Source organism: Vidua chalybeata, chromosome Z, assembly GCF_026979565.1.
Source record: "Vidua chalybeata isolate OUT-0048 chromosome Z, bVidCha1 merged haplotype, whole genome shotgun sequence".
NCBI lineage: Eukaryota > Metazoa > Chordata > Aves > Passeriformes > Viduidae > Vidua > Vidua chalybeata.
Genome location: NC_071570.1, coordinates 13,517,532 through 13,534,033, shown reverse-complemented (window position 1 = coordinate 13,534,033; position 16,502 = coordinate 13,517,532). Strand labels below are relative to the sequence as shown.

At 43.0% G+C, this 16,502-nt stretch overlaps 1 protein-coding gene across 1 annotated transcript; it reads left to right on the top strand.

The window, feature by feature from the left end:
- Nucleotides 1-865: 865 nt before the first annotated feature.
- Nucleotides 866-9,763, top strand: IDNK (IDNK gluconokinase). The gene is made up of 5 exons (XM_053932354.1): nt 866-1,039; nt 1,141-1,171; nt 1,667-1,753; nt 5,396-5,439; nt 8,754-9,763. The coding sequence occupies exons 1-5, from the start codon at nt 999-1,001 to the stop codon at nt 9,112-9,114; spliced, it is 564 nt and encodes a 187-aa protein (XP_053788329.1). The 5' UTR covers nt 866-998; the 3' UTR covers nt 9,115-9,763.
- Nucleotides 9,764-16,502: the final 6,739 nt, after the last annotated feature.

Here is a 16,502-nt window from a genome sequence, read left to right as displayed (position 1 = left end):
CATGGGGAAAGGCTGAGGGACCTGGGCCTGTTCAGCCTCGAAAAAAGACAGCTGAGAGGGGATGTCATCAATGTTTGTCAGTATCTGAAGGGAGGGTATCAAGAGGATGGATCCAGGCTCTGCTCAGTGGTGCTAAGCAATAGGACATAAGGCAGTGGGCACAGACTGAAACAGAGGAAGTTCCACTCGAACATCAGGAAGAAATTCCTTACTGCAAAGGTGACTGAGCACTAGAACAGGCGGCCCAGAGAGATTGTGGAGTCTCTCTCTCTGGAGATACTCAGAAGCCGCCTGGACAGAATCCTAATGTGCTTTACGGGGTCCAGCCTGAGCCAGGGTGTTGAACTAGATGACCCTATCAGTGGGCCTTCCCAACCTTCCCACCAAGTAAGTAATTCAGTATGACTGAATCAATGCTTTAAGAAATACTAAAATGGAGTTAGTCACGGCATGGCTGATGCCTTGATTAAATTTTAAAGGCAGACCTTTATCACCAAAGGGTAATACAGAATTCAACGGGCATCAACGCACACTTTAACAAGCATTGCAGAAATTATTGTTTCTATTAAATTCGCCTGTGTTGCTGAGGCCGCAAACGGTGAACACTGTGCTAGGAATCGCTGGAAGAGAAACGCCCAACCAGACTGAAAAGCCTGAGACAAAGAGGGCTCGGGAGAAGATCAGGTAACTTCAGCACTCGGTAAGGAGCGACTAGGGGGAAAGAGAGCGGGGACACGACACGGGTGTCCCGGGTTCCCATAGAAGGGCAGCGGACGGTCCCGGGCAGCCGCGCGGGTCGGCGGCGGCGGGGCAGGAGGAGGCGCTTCGGCCTCTTCCCCACGGCCGCGCTGGGGCCGCCCCGCGCCCGGGGCCCGTGGGCGGGCCCGCACCCACCTCCCGCACCCACCTCCCGCGGCGGAGGCCGAGGGCGGGCCGGGGCGGCGGCGCTGGAGGGCAAAGGGGCAGCGGCAGAGCGCGGCAGAGCGTGCCGGGCCGCCATGGTGCTGGTGGTGGTGATGGGCGTCAGCGGCTCAGGAAAGTAGGTATCGGGGGCAGGCGGGGGGCGGAGCAGCGACGGCGCTGCCGGAGCCCCGCGGTCCGGGTGCGGGTGCTTAATCGGCCCTTTGTGCTTTCCCGCAGGACCACGGTCGGGTCGCGGCTGGCAGAGAAGGTAGGAGCGTGTGGAAGCCGCCGCCTTGGAGGCGAGCCGGGGCGGGCAGGCACCTCCCTGCGCCGGGCCGACGGCCTTCCCCCGGGCTGCTGGTCCCCCGAGCCGGGTCTGGCTGGCGCAGTGTTGGCTGCACGGACTTCGGCCCAGTGCCGTGATGCAACGGCTGTTGCTGCTACCAAGCTGCCTTAGTGGTTTTTGTTGGGGTTTTTTTGTTGGTTTTTTTTTTTGTTGTTTTTTTTTTGGTTGGTTGGTTTTTGTTTGGTTGGTTTTTTGGTTTTTTTTTTTTTTTTTTTTTTTTTTTTTTGTTTGTTGTTTTTTGTGTTTTTTTTTGTTTGTTTTGTTTTGTTTTTGCTAATCATTATGCTATAAACGGTGATTCATACTGTGGTGCAAGAAGCCTGTAATTTCTTAAGTGTTGTCTTTGTAAATTCTGAAGTCATTGTTGCCCCACCTGACCTAGCTGAACGATCTATAATTAATTTATTTTTTTCTTAGTTGGGATGGAAATTTTACGATGCAGATGATTATCATCCTCTAGAGAATAAAAAGAAAATGGAAGAAGGGATACCACTAAATGATGAGGTACCTTGAATAAGCCCCGAAAAAATTGTTGTCCACACATTTATCTCTGTAATTTCATGCACATCTTGTTGAAGTAGATTGTAGTTTACTACATAGCTAATCTGACTGTAAACACAGGTCTGAATTTGCTAAGGTGAGGGAGGCTTCATGTGTCATAAAAGATTCTGCATAAAAAGGCAGTTTATCAAATGCTTGTCAGTTTGCAAGTGGTATGCTGCTTCTTCAGGGTTTGTGAGAAATTTCCCCCTCTACAGTTCACACATAGAGTTGCAGTTTTGGATATGAGTCATAGAATCTTAGAATATCCTGAGTTGGAAGGGACCCACAAGAACCACAGAATCTATCGCATGGTCCTGCACAAAACAACTCCAAAAATTTGTTAGCCTTCTCTCAAATCACTTTTCATAATTTATCACCACTTGTGGTTAACTTGGGAGGTCCCAGACAACTAGAGGTTGACCAATGTGGCCCATCTACAGGAAGGGTTGGAAGGAGGATCCAGGGAGCCTGTAAGTCTGGCCTCAGTGTCAGGGAAGGTTATGGAACAGATTGAGTAGATCGTGTGGCATGTGCAGGACAAACACTGCATCCAGCCAGCCAGCCAGCAGGGGTTTGGGAAAGGTAACTTTACATCCTTCTATATCCAGGTGAACTAGTGGATGAGGGAAATGCTGTGGATAGTCTACCTGAACTTTAGTAAAGCCTTTGATGCCATTTCCCAAAGAATCCTCCTAGAGAAATGGGCTTCTTATGTCTAGGATGAGTGCATTGTTCGCTGGTTAAGAAGTGGCTGGATTGTCAGGCCCAGAGGTTGTTGGTGAATGGAGTTACAGGGATCAGCATCATGGCCAATTCTGGTTAACTTCTTTATTAATGATATGGAGGGGATTGACTGCATTCAGTAAGTCTGCAGGTGACACCAATTTGGATGGAAGTGTTGATCTGCTGGAGGGCAGGAAGGCTCTGCAGTGGGGTCCAGACAGGCTGGATCAATGGGCTGAGGTCAATCATATAAGTTTCAATAAGGTGAAGTGCCAGATCCTGCCCTTGAGTCACAACAGCCCCAGGCAGGACTACAGGCTTGGGGCAGAGAGGCTAGAAAGCTGTCCAGCAGAAAAGGGCCTGGGAGTGCTGGTAGGCAGCAGGTGAACATGAGTCAGCACACACTCAGGTGGCCAAGAAGGCCAGTGGCATCCTGGCCTCTATGTGGTCAGCAAAATCAGGGCAGTGATTGTCCCTCCTGTACCTGTATCTCACACTGGCGAGGCTACACCGTGAGTGCTGTGTCCAGTTCTGGGCCTCTTAATTCAGGAAGGATATTGAGGTGCTGGAGTCAGTCCAGAGAAGGCAAAGGAGCTGGTGAAGGATCTGGAACCTAAGTCCTGTGAGGAGCAGATGAGGGAGGTAGGGGTGTTTTTACCCCAGAGAAAAGGAGGCTCAGGGGACACCTTATCAGTCTCTACAATTACCAGAAAGGTGGTGAGATGGGAGTCAGCTTCTTCTCCCAGGTAACACGGACTAGGACAAGGGAAAATAGTTTCAGGCTTTGCTAGGGGAGGTTCAAGTTGAGTATTGGGAAAAATGTCATTACTGAAAGAGTGGCTAAGCATTGGAATTGGCTGCTCAGAAAAGTGGTGTAGTCACCATCCCTAGAAGTGTTTAAAAAAAAGTAGACACTTGGTTATGAGCTATGGTTTAATTAGCATGGTGGTATTGAGTCAAAGGTTGGACTTGATGATCCTGAAGGTCTTTTCCAAGCCTAATGTTTCCATGATTCTGAATTGCAGCATGTGCCTGAGAATGCTGACCAAATGCTTTGTAACTCTTGTTAGGCTGGGGCTGTGACCACTTCCCTGGGAAGCCTGTACCAGTGCCCATCCACCCTCTGGGGTGGGGCCTTTTTCTGATATCTAATGTTAATCTCCCCTGACACAACTTCAGGCCATTCCCTGGCGATCAGTGGATTGCCACAGAGAAGAGATCAGTGCCTGCCCCTCCTCTTCCTCTCACAATGAAGTTGTAACTGCAATGAGGTCTGTCCTCCATCTCCTCTTCTGCAGGCGGAACAAATCAAGTGGCTTCAGCCACTCCTCATACAGCTTCCCCTCAAGGCCCCTCAGCATCCTCAAGGCCCTCCTTTGGATGTTGGATGCTCTCTAATATATATATATATTCTTATTATATTGTGGTGCCCAAAACTGCACACAAAGGTGAGGCTGCCCCAGTGCAGAGCAGAGCGGGACAGTCCCATCCCTTGATGGGCTGACAATGCTTGAAGTACTAATAGCATAATGGTACAGCTTGAAAAAAAGAATTTTTCCATTTGCCATCAATTAGGACAGTAGTTTTACAGTTAAAGCCACTTTTCCTGTACAGAATCAGGAAGAATAAAAAAAGTTAATGTCCACTACTTCTGGAGAAAAATACACTTATGACTGTAGATAAAGACTTTTAAACAAAGAATATAAACTAAACAATCCTGGTGAACATATGAAATCAATCTAAAAGCATATGGAGTCTAGAAACAGGGCAAGATGCAGTAATAGGATATTTTGAAAAAGACTTTAAGAATCTAGCTGGAATTGAAAAATTTTGCAAAGCTCCTACCCTTTTTCCTATTTTTTTTTTTTTTTTTTTTGGCAAGGCTTCCACTTTTTTTTTTTTTTCTTTTAGTCCCTCAAATCTTTTGGGAGATGTCCTTAGCCAATTTAAACTGAAAAAAAATTCTAGATTCTGGTTAAAAACTTGAGTCTTTCACTAGTGGTTGGAAGCGTGTATGTTGCCTGTAGCAGCATTATACACTTGAATGACTAAACCACTGGTGTGTGGTGCTCAGCAAGAGGAAAGCATCTCTTCTGAAAAATGAGAGGTACAAAACTGTGAGGGCCTTCTTGAATGCCTAGGGGAAGTTACTATGTAATGACAGCAGCAAAAAATTGTTGCATTTATTTGCCCATGTTATCATTTGTTGTGCTCACCCAGCAGTAACAGCATTGGAACATTAATTGGGAGCAGCTGTTTAGTGGTCATTAGGCATGACTGAAGTTTGCAGCAGCTTAAAATTTCATATTAAGTAAGCATCTGATTGATCACTCGTGTTTGTCTAAGTAATGGACAAAAGTTTTGAGAAATTGTAGTTGTGGTTATATCTGTTTGTGAGTGCTACTGACATAAATATAATTATTGCAGATAACTAAATTTAGATCTGTTACTGAAAGCTTCAACTTGGATCCAAAATGGGGATGGGGTGTGTGTATGACACTATATCAGGGAAAAGAAATAACAACTCTAGGTGTACATTTGAATAGTATAATAGAAGCAAGAAATAAGTTGACTGTCCTTCAGAGGTTTACAAGGTGTATGCTGCATTTGCATACATATTACTTCCATCATATACTTGTAGGGACCTGTAATATAAAAACTATTATTCCACTAAAAGCATCTTATTCATAATATGCCTAGCACTTCTTATTAGCCTTCAGGCAGTGGGAGCATATCTATGTAGGAAGAGAGAGATTCAAAACTGAACTTGCTGTACAGTTTAATGCTAATATTTACGTCTAGTCAAATATCTGAGATGCTAGAAGCAATTGTTTCAAATTAATTTCTGAAGAATTTTTAACTAACTTGTTTTCTTTCTAGGACAGGATTCCTTGGCTTTGTGCATTGCATGATATACTAAGGAGGTAAGAGAATATCTAGTTTTAAAACGTTTTAGCTAAAGACAGAAATACCAGAAGTGTTTTTCCCCACTGCAATGCAAAGCAGAAATCTAAGTGGTATTGTAAAGAAATTCTGCAGGTAGTAAAATCATTCTATTTTTGCTAATCTAAACTTGTCACGGTAATTGCTGGTGGTGAGCTAATCCCTGAGAAATAAAGTGGGAAATTGTTGCTAATGATGGTTGTTTTTCTGCTATCTGTGTAAAAATAATTTCAAGGATCCAGTTAATTAATAAGCCTGACATTAGCTACTTACAAAGAACATAACCACAGAATACACCAATAACAATAGGATAAAATACTGTTATTTTGAATAAGATGCTGTGTCAAGTTTGTTTGACACTGTTTGTTTGTTTGAGTGTACTCTGCTAATTTGCAGATGACACCAAAATGGGAGGAGTAACTGATGCAAGCGGGACCTTGAAAGGCTGTAGAAACGGATTGTTAGGAACCCTTTAAAAATTCAAATCCTGCCCCTGGGAAGGAACAACCCTAAGCACTGGTACAGATACTGAGGGGCACTCAGCAGAAAAGGGCCTGAAGAAGCTGTGGTGGACAGCCACAGTTGGATATATGGCAGCAATGTGCTCTTCTGGCAAGGCAGGCCAGCAAAATCCTGCATCCTGGGCTATATTAGACCAAGTACTACCAGAAGGTCAAAGGAGGTGATCCTTCCCCTCCCCTTTTGCACTGGTGAAACCACACCTGAACTGCTGTGTCAGTTCTGGGCTCCTCATTATGAGAGAGGGATGGACATACTGGAGAGCATGTGATGAAGGGATGATGAAGGGACTGGAGTGTGTCCCAGAAAAGGAAAAGGTTGGGAGGGCAGGGACTGTTTAGCCAAGCTTTACACTTGCTTGTGCACATTAGGTGAGCATACCTCATTTCTCACTGAGAAATTTGTCTGGATTGATTTGCTGGATCCATGCTTCTGGTTATGTGATAGCTCAATGCCACTGCCCAGTCTGGAAGCTTTACAAAATCAACTATATTTTAAGAGCCTAATGCCAATGTTTAATTATTAGTATCGGAGGCTGTCACTGACTTACCTAGGTGATAATGGTAAGTATTAGAAGTTCTTACTTCCCTTTGAACCAAAATCTGATGACTGTAGGATGATTTTTAAATAGGTGTATACCTGATTTTAATTTTATTACAAAATATATTTTCTCAGTCAGGAATGTTATTCACTCTTCATAGAGACAACTAATTCTGCATTTGCTTTTTGGTGGAACAGACACATCCAGAGTTAAATGCTTTATTTGAAGAAACCTTGTCAGCAGAAAATACATATGCAATGCATTCACTGACCTGCAATCCCTTGTTTAAGCTGAAGTGAATATAGATGCAATGTTACCAATGAGTTGCAGGAAACATAAATTACAGTTAAATCTGAGACAGTGACAGCAGGTGTTGAAAATATTGTGTATTTAGGAACAGTGGTCTGTATTGCTTATCAGCCACTTACCCTTAGAGAGAATAGTATAGTAATTTTATAGAGAAGGGATAGGTGTTTCTATGTGTTATGGTTTGACACTGGCGCAATGCTAGCGCTTCTATGAAAATACACTTTCTTAATAGAAATGCTGTGAGATGTTATCAGGAACAGAGTAGAGCAGGCTTAAGCTTAATAACAAATGAAAAAAAAAAACTTTATTAAACTACTACTACTGTATAAGACACACACACTAAATCCAGGATGAAGACCCTCTAAAGCACTCCTCCCACCCAGTTTTTAAAACAACTACAGTGAGACATCACCCGGGATTCCTGATTAAGTTGCCACCCTTCAGATAATTAAGACTCAGTCTATTAAGGGACAGAGGAGTCTCTCTGGTACCATAAACCTTTTAGAAAACACAGTTGCTACCTCCTGTGTTTCCATGTTACACATGGCAACCGCCCAGAGAAAATCTGTTAGTATGACACTCTCCTTTCTATGTTACAGTGCTCTCACTACTATGCATGGACAGATTGCTCATAGTGCTCCTTTAAGGATGCTTTGCCACGGACTAAAAGAGACAACAGTTCAGCTTCTCATCTTGGGACTACAGTCCCCCCCATTTTCCCCTGGGGCCAAGGGTTCAAGAACAGAGATCATCATCTTCTTGAAGACAGAGGGCATCACCATTCCCTCCTCAGCTTTTTTCTGTTCTTCCCATTATAGTGCTGGTAGTTGCTGAAGCAGGTTTCTTTGGTTCACTACTGCATCTCCTTATAAATGCAGTCTCTGTTGCAGGAGAATTTGGTTCAGTCTATGGCTAACAAGAAAAGTCTAGCTAAAAGCTACTCCATCATCTCCTCCTACTTAAAAATTTCTTCTTTTAACATCTCAGGTCCTGGACTGTCTCTCTTCTACTATAAATTGAGGAGGAGTAATATTTTACAAAGCCTTCATTTCCCAGGATAGGGTTAAAAGTTCAGACTCCCCAGATGGCTGAAATCTCTGCCCAGAACTCTCGACTCCCACACTGGGCATCTTCCCCCCCGCCCCTTCTCCTTCTCCTCTGCCAGCAAATTTCCAGGTGCTGTCAGGCTCTCTGTCTCTTTCCCTCTGGGTTGGGGGGACAAAGGCATCTCTGCTTCTCTCCACCCTTCCATCCTCAGGATCTGGCTCAGTTCCAGTCCTTCAGCCCCTCGGCCTACCTGGACCAGGCCACGTGGCTTCCCCTCCCGCACGCAGCCCGTGGCCGGGCAGGGGAGAGTCTGCACTGCACTCTCCGACGACCGGAACCAAAGAGACAGTTCCCCTGGGAGTTCTTGCTTTTAACCCCGTGTTCTCAGAGGCGTGTCCATGCCTTCATTGGTCACTCCAGGTGCCAATATCCAAACCTGACCACTGATTGGTTTGACTCAACTTCTTGAAAAATTTACTTCCATGTCAAACCATGACACTATGGATATTTAGTTCCTGTTCTTAGCAATTAAAGAAATGAGCTTGACACTTCCTTGTGCTAGAATTGAATTTAATTTAGGAAAGAATGGTGGCTAACAGAAAAGGTCCCTAAGACTAAGATTTTAACAAAAGGTTGGCTAGCTTGGCCTCACTTTCAAATCACATTTGGAAATCACATCTGGACTGGAAATTTGGTTTCAAAATCCTGTCAAAATCACTCAAATACCACTGTCAAAATGCCACTACTCCCATGGCTGGCCTTCTTGAGGAGCTAGGGCATGTCTATCTTGTTCCGCAGAACTAACAAGCCATTTTTGTTATACCAGATGTAGATATGTAAAGTTTTTTGGTCTGTTTTTTTTTTTTTGATTTTTGATAGAGAAGACACATCTAGACAAGATACAATTCTGGCCTGTTCCGCACTGAAGAAGATGTACAGGCGTGTGTTAATTGGTGGAGCATCTGCAATTGAAAGCAACCGGCCAGAAAAACCAGGAGAAAACCCAGCACTGAAGATCCTCTTTGTTCATTTGGATGGACCTAAGGACATCATTGCTGGCCGCCTGGAGAAGCGGAGAGGTCATTTTATGCCACTTGAACTTCTCCATTCTCAGTTTGATACTCTAGAGCCACCCAGTCCACCAGAAAACTTCATTACTGTCAGTCTAGAAAAATCTCTCCCAGAAATACTGCTACAGATTGAGAGTGCCATTCTTCAGGGTGAGGCTTTGCCAGAGTAATTTTCTGAATGACACATACAGAAATTTCCCTGAAGGATAGCAAGGCTATGAGACAGGATTTTAATTATTAAATTGATTATTAAATCAAACCAACATATTTTTAAGAGCTGGATTACTACTCAATTTTTTAATCATGGCTCTGTAAAAGACATACAAGATGTAATTTGCAAAAACTGTTAACTTTTTAAGCCCTTCACTCTATGAAGTTAAAATTCTCCTTTTAGTAAGAGCCTGCTTTTGAAAATCCTGGCAAGGGTCACACAGAATAATTTATTTTCTAAATTTTAATATTTACTCTGTCAGACCCTGAGATGGGCACACCTGCTATTACAAGATTAAGTAATTTACAGCTTTGTTAAAAATAACGTCATTTTCCTAGAAGAGGCAGGAACATGCATGATGAAGTTCCATACATGACACTACCCCTGTCTCACTGCTGGATTTTCATCGAGTTGTAGGTTCTGTGTTTGTATCCTTGTTGACCTCACCAGAGCACTGATGACTTATGAGAAACTTTTCTTATTTCTTACTGTATGCATTGGCCACCAAGCTGAAAAATGGGAGAAAAGAAAAAGGTAGTGGTGGCGATGCAATATACAAAATTTAATTGAATGAAAAACTTCAGAAATAAAGCTTAAGTGGCATCATACTGACTTTGAACTTAGAGCTTTCATGTACAAAGTGTACAAATTGCAGTCAAGTGTGAGTCAACCAGTGATTTAAGGTACTGAATGCAAGGTTGATAGACATCTCCTTATTTTTGAAAACTTACTCTTGCAGTTGGACCTTCTCTTTCCCAGTGCTGGTGGGCACCTCAGTGCCTGTCAGTGCAATTGCTTTAAAGCTTTTGATCAAACTATTCCTAATATGTATTTTTCTCATCTTTTTTGATGAAGATTAGAAGAAAATTCCAAATGCCCAGTCAGTCACTTAGCTCACAGAATTTAAGGTTAAAGTCCTTTTTTACCACCAAGGTGTTTTTCAAAAAGTACTTCATATCGTGTTATACAAGACGTCCCTTTTCAGCTTAATGTTATAAAAACTTCAGATAGTTTCTGTAAGAAAGATTTGAGTCTTGTCCAAATGGAGACATCTCCATGTGCTGTCACACTTGGATTCTTTTTAGTGTGTCATGCTTTTTTTTTTTTTATTCCTGCAATATAGATGACCTCTTGTAGAAGAACACCTAATGTTTGAAAGCATCTTTATTGCAATTTTTACCTGAGTAAGTAGTTGAAAAACATTAGTCATGGTTCTCACTATGTATGAAAATAGTAAGGGCTTTGTGGTTTACTAGACAAACTACTGTGCTTAAATTAGTGCAATAAATGGCCATTATCTTACTGAAAGCAGCAATTCTTAGACACTGAGTTGGGATTTTAGGCATTAACCTACCCAGACATGGTGTTTTCCTGTTTATTTGTGACCTGAAGGGAGAATACCAAGTAGTTACCAGTTTCAGTCTACTGCAGGGTGCTCTCACCTCAGAGCCTGTTTGTTCCAAGAGCCAGGGTGCAAGTTGAAGACATAGAGGCAAAGTTAAGTGCAAGAGACATGGATGTCTGTATGCTTAATGCCCTCAAATTTCAGAGACCCATTCAGACCAAGTGACTTGTCAGACCTGTACAAATTTTGTAGCTGTGAAAATCACAGATACAGCACCCTCTTGTGGCACCTCTGCTGTTAATGAAGTCTTCATCTTTTCCAATACACCATTTTACAAACAGTTGACTAATGTACCCATTATAAAATACATATTTATGCTTACTTCTCTCACATACAAAAAAGCCAGAACAGGACACTCTACAGCAGCTGCATCCTCTCACACACAGATACGATCAGAACTTCAAATAATTTATTTTTTTAAGGGACACTTTTAAGTGTGAGTTCTGAGAAGACCAGACTGATTTTTAGACCTGCTTGTCCGCTTTTATAGAATACTCTCAAAGTGGCTTCACCACTTTCACCACCAACAAAAAAATTGTACTCAGCAGTTAAAAATAATTATTTTTCAGAGAGTCTTATGTAAGCAGCTTGGATTTTGGAAGGCTTCTAAACAAAGTTCATACTTACAGGCAGTTCATACTTCTTCAAATTAGGTCAGGGTATTTCTCAGTCTTTGCTTCTATGTTGGGAATATTTCCTTCCCTTACCCTTTTAATATATTTACATTTTGCATTTACTTAAAAGGTGCTGCAAAGAAGGTTGTTGTCAACCTAATCAGTTGTCTGTTACCTGCTATTCTGAAAGGCAACAGAGCATTATTTCTGTTCAGTTATGTTCCGTGCATTACAAATGAATAGATTAAGGCATGAATTATTGCAATACTAAGCACATAAAACTACTCTCAGATTTTATCAAGCTGTGCATGTGCGCAGTGGAAGAAAAAGGTAGCAGAACAATCCCTGCCCAAACACAATTCTATAACATTCCATTTACTTGAGTTTGGTTTCATTTGTTTTTTTGGTTTTTTTTTGGGATTTTTTTTGGGGTTTTTTTGTTGGTTTTTTGTTTTGGTTTGGTTTGGTTTTTTTTGTGAGGGTATATTTTTTGGTTTTTATGTTGTTGTTTTTAAACTAACACCACTATTCTAGGGATGTCATATTCAGGTTAGTTGGGTAGGCTATTAATATTTAGCACAGCTTATCTGGATGCAAGTGCTCTGTATGTATTTTGAAATGTATTTAGGAAATGGAGCAAAAACTGAGAAGGAAACCCCTGGAGTTAGAAATTGCTTTCTCTATCTCTAAGCACAAATTATCTATGCAAGGTACATGCACTATACATCCTCATGACTTTATGCTAAGCATAGTTAGTAACATGCTGTGTAAATACTGTACCTACTACAGCATAAATATTTTTCAGTGCTAAAATGAGGAAATAAAAATGAAATGCTATCTATCCCAAACTGTGCAAGTTACCTATACAGGCAAAGGAACAGACTAGCTGCCTGCCACCTCAACTATAAATTGATATATGTTTTGGGTTTTTTTTATTAATAACATTTATTTTATTATGCCAGGTTGTGGTATTGGGAAAGGGGGTGGCTACAGAGATGGCTTCTGTGAGAAGCTGCTGGAAACTTCCTCCACCCCCTGTAGAACTAATCCCAGCTGGCTCTCAGGCAGATGGGGATTGCTGCCAAGGTTGGGCCAATCAGAAATGATGGTAATGCTCCTGTGAAAACAGATTTAAGAAGGGGTGGGGGGGAAAATGTGATTTCCATAGATGTAACTGCAGGCAGAATACAGCGGGGTGAGAACACATGAGAGGAACAACTCTGCAGACACCAAGGTCAGTGGAGAAAGAGAGGGAGGAGGTGTTTCATGCACCAGAGCTGAGATTCCCCTGCAGCCTGTGGTGTGGCCCATGGCGAGGCACCTTTGCCCCTGCAGCCTATGAAGGTTCATGGGGATGCAGAGATCCACCTGCAGCTGGTGGACGAGCACCAGGCTGGAGCAGATGTATGCCTGAAAGGAAGCTGTCACCCCGTGAGAAACCTGTGCTAGAGCAGGGTCCTGGCAGGGACCTGCACACCTGTGGAGAGAGGAGCCCATGCTGGAGCAGGTTTCCTGTTAAGATGCAATCCTGCAGGGGACCCACACTAGAGTAGCCTGTCCATGAAGGACTGCGCCCTATGAACAGTGACCCACATTCAGCAGTTTGTAGAGAACTGTTGCCCATGAGATGGACTGAGATGTTGGAGAAGTTCATGGAGAACTGTCTCACGTGGGAGGGACGCCCTGCTGGAGCAGGGGAATAACTCTCCCTAAGCAGTGGAAGAAAAAACTTGTGATGAACTACCATAACCCCTAATCCCTATCTCCCTGCACTGATGGGGATAGGAGGTAGAGCTAGAAAGGACGGAGGAGTAAGGAGGAAGGTATTTTTAAGGTCTGTTTTTACTCCCCATTATCCTGCTCTGATTTTGTTACTAATAAATTCAACTAATATATCTAATTCTAGCCTGTTTTTCCCATGACAGTATTTGTTGAGCAATCCCAGTCCTTATCTCAACGCATGAACCATTTTTTATATTTTCTTGCCCCTGTCCAGCTGCAGAGGGGAAGGACACAGTAGCTTTGGTGGGTGCCTGGCATCCAGCCAGGGTCAACCCAGTATATGCAGTCACTGAATCCAGAAGAGAATTAGGCAGACCACATCCTTTACAAAACTAGCCATTTTGCAGTCATATTCCCAATACTGAATGCACGCATTTTGAGTCTTTTAAATTATATCTGTCAGTTCAGATCATCATAACTTTTAGATTTCTTTGTTTTGGCATCAGTTACATTTTCTAGCAGGAGTTTGATAATCAGGCTGGGCAGTTTTGCAGACAATCCTGTCAAGTCACTTGATCCACAGCAGAGGAAAAGAAGAAAGCAGGAAAATGAAGAGACAACCTTCAGGAACACATGCCCTTCTGGTCCAAAATGCAAGTTGCAGATTTCAAATACAAGTTATCTAAGTGCTCATCTGAAATAGGTAGATGATAACTCTGAAGAAAGAATTTTGAAGAGAGATGGATAAAGGCAAGGGGGAGAAGTGGGGAGGGGTAAACAAAAAGAAACACTGTAATATAATCTTAAACCAGTAAAGTGTGGGTTTTCTTTCATCATTAAAGATGAAATAAAAAGTCTATCCTATCTATAAAGTGTGCTCTGCTTGCTATATTTTCAGACAAAACTAAAACTTCTATTAAAAAATAGGTCAGTGTTTTTACCACTAGAAAGCCAGTTTAGTTGACAGTAGTTACTGATAAATATTGATTCTACTTCAAGAAGTAAGCTTAAGTAAAGGCTTAGTATGGAATTTAGGTCAAACTTCATCTCCTGCTGAACTGCAATGAAATTTTTCTTCAAATGTAATGTCTCTTAGTTTGTAACATGCAACTGAAATGCTTAAAAAAGGTGAGCTGAATGATGTCTTGAGAGAGTGTTTGTGCTAGTTAGATTTATTGATTTAGTGTCTTGGTAAAAACTGTTCTCCACATCACCCTTGCCCTTCCATCTGACAGACTTTTTAGGTGTCATGGACGGTATTCTCAAAAAGATCTGCCTATTGAATGATGAGGGAGTCTGAGCTTTTTTTAAATTCAAGGTCCCAGTTTGGCATACTTAAGTTGAATTTGTTTCTTTGGAGATCCTAATAATCACTGTGAAATAACTGTAAAAAAGTAGAGATTATTCTATAGAAACTACTTGCTCTCTATCTTTCCTTATCAAAGGGTCCTGTAACCTCCCTCTGCCTGCAGGTCAGAATGAAATGATGAACAGAGGCAAGTACTTGCTTGGGACAACAGGCCAAGATGCCTCCTTGCCCATCTCACCCACCCTTTGGGTGCCTCTCTGTACGATAGTTACAGAGTTACAGGTAAGAAAGGTCATGCAACAGATGATGAGGAGGAAGGTCCCTCTCCACCTGAGGTGTTATCAAGGCCAGACAGGCCTAGAGCTCAAAACAAGATCAGTTCCATGAGAAAGAAAATAATGGTTGTAGTGGTAGATGGTTCCCTTCTCAGGGGAATGGAAGGTCCAATATGTTTGGAAGGATATTCCCTTCAAGGAAGTTTGCTGCACCCCTGGGGTCAAGGTTAAGGAAGTCACCAGGAAATTTCCCAGCCTGGTACAGTGCTCAGACTACTACCCACTGCTGATCCTCCATGAGAGTGGTGATGAAATGACAATATGTAGTCAGTCCAAAGGCCATCACAGACTTCAAAGCCTTGGGACAACTGGTGAAGGAATCAGGGGCACAGGTTATTTTTTCCGCCATTATTCCATGTGCTGGTAGTGATTGAAAGAAACAAATGGTTTGAGTCTATTAATGTGGCTCTAAGGCTCATGTCGCTGCCAAAATTTTGGGTTGTTAAACAGCGGGATAGCTAAGATAGCACCATTCTTGCTGGTATCAGATGGGATCAGAAGCATCACCTCTCTCAAAAAGAAAAGAGGGCCTTTGGTAAAGTGTTAGCATTGACACAGCTTTAAACAATTTACGATTGGGAGAAGGGAGGTATCCTATTTAATAGTGATAAGGTATGGGATGACTTGCCATTCTATTTATATCAGGTGCCCGAGCCAGCAAGAGACACCCAGAGTCTGGAGAGAGATTGCAGGTCAGCAGGAGAACACCTGGAGGGCAGCACAAAGGGATTCCAGCCACTCCAGAGAGAAGGTGACCCAACTTAAATGCATCTATCCTAACACGTCCAGCATAGGGAATAAAGTAGAGACATAGGCATGTCTGCAATCTCAATGGCATCATGGAAATATGGTGGCAACTCCTGTGACTGGAGTGTTGGAATGGAAGGATACAGTCTCTTCAGGAAGGACAGGCAGGGGAGAAGAGGAAGAGGTGTCAACCTCTCTGTCAGTGACCACCTGGAATGCATGGAACTCCACCTGGAATGGACGAAGAGCTACCTTAGAGCTTTTGGGTGAGGATTAAAGGGAGGGCAACCACAGGTAACTTTATAGTAGAGGCCTGCTACAGGCCACCAGGAAGACCAATGAAGCCCTCCACAGGCAGAGAAGAAAAGCCTCAAGCCCTGGCCCTCATGGGGGATTCCAACCACCGCAACAGGAAAGCACTGATTGGATTGAGAGGGTCCTGCAGAGGTGGGGCAGTCAGTCCTGTTCTGAACCAACTTCCTTTTCCTTCCTAAGTTGTTAAGCTTTTAAGTCTGTCTTGAGACTCATGCTTAGTGCACCTATGTCAAGGGTCAAGTTCCAGACACCTCACCAAAAGGGGCTCCAGGACACCACAGTCCACTAACTCCCTCATTTCCTGGAGGGCTCTAAATAACTGACGGCACACATGTGAACAATACAGCACAAACAGCACCAAAAAAACCTATTTTACGTGAGAGGCGTATACCAGGTAAACCATAAAAGGAAGGGGACTGGTCCCCAGCACTGTCTCTGTGGACCCCAGATCCAAACCATCCACAGCAGCAGGACCAATGCAGGATCTAAGGACTGACCTTTTTCTTTCCTTCTCTCTCTTTTCCACCTTTTTCTCTCCTGTTTTGCCCCAGCAATCATATTCTACCACTTAACACCTGAAGTTTATTGTGAGATTTGGGAGCTAGTTTGAAAGTTTGCTATAGAAGTGGGAGAGTTTGTTAGCCACCTTTTTACAGCTAAATAATTTCTGGAGTTAAGGCTACTGTATAGACATGTGAATCTTGCTGAGATAGACAAGAATTTACAAGAAACCTCACACACACTTCTGGGTTGTGACAGCCTGTTGGAGGCTCAGGACAGTAGAGCATGTGTATTCCAGGAGGTTCACTGATGACAACTGCCCTCTCCAACTGATAAAGGAGCAAAAGAGGAGAGGTGCTAGGCTGAATCTTGTTCTCAGCAACAAGGAGCTGATGGGGA

Bases quoted from the DNA above. Each gene is read 5' to 3' on its own strand.
- IDNK (XM_053932354.1), top strand. From the start codon at position 999: ATGGTGCTGGTGGTGGTGATGGGCGTCAGCGGCTCAGGAAA. The intron at 1,172-1,666 runs GTAGGAGCGTGT...TTTTTTTCTTAG, and splicing joins GGTCGCGGCTGGCAGAGAAG to TTGGGATGGAAATTTTACGA. The intron at 1,754-5,395 runs GTACCTTGAATA...TTTTCTTTCTAG, and splicing joins GGATACCACTAAATGATGAG to GACAGGATTCCTTGGCTTTG.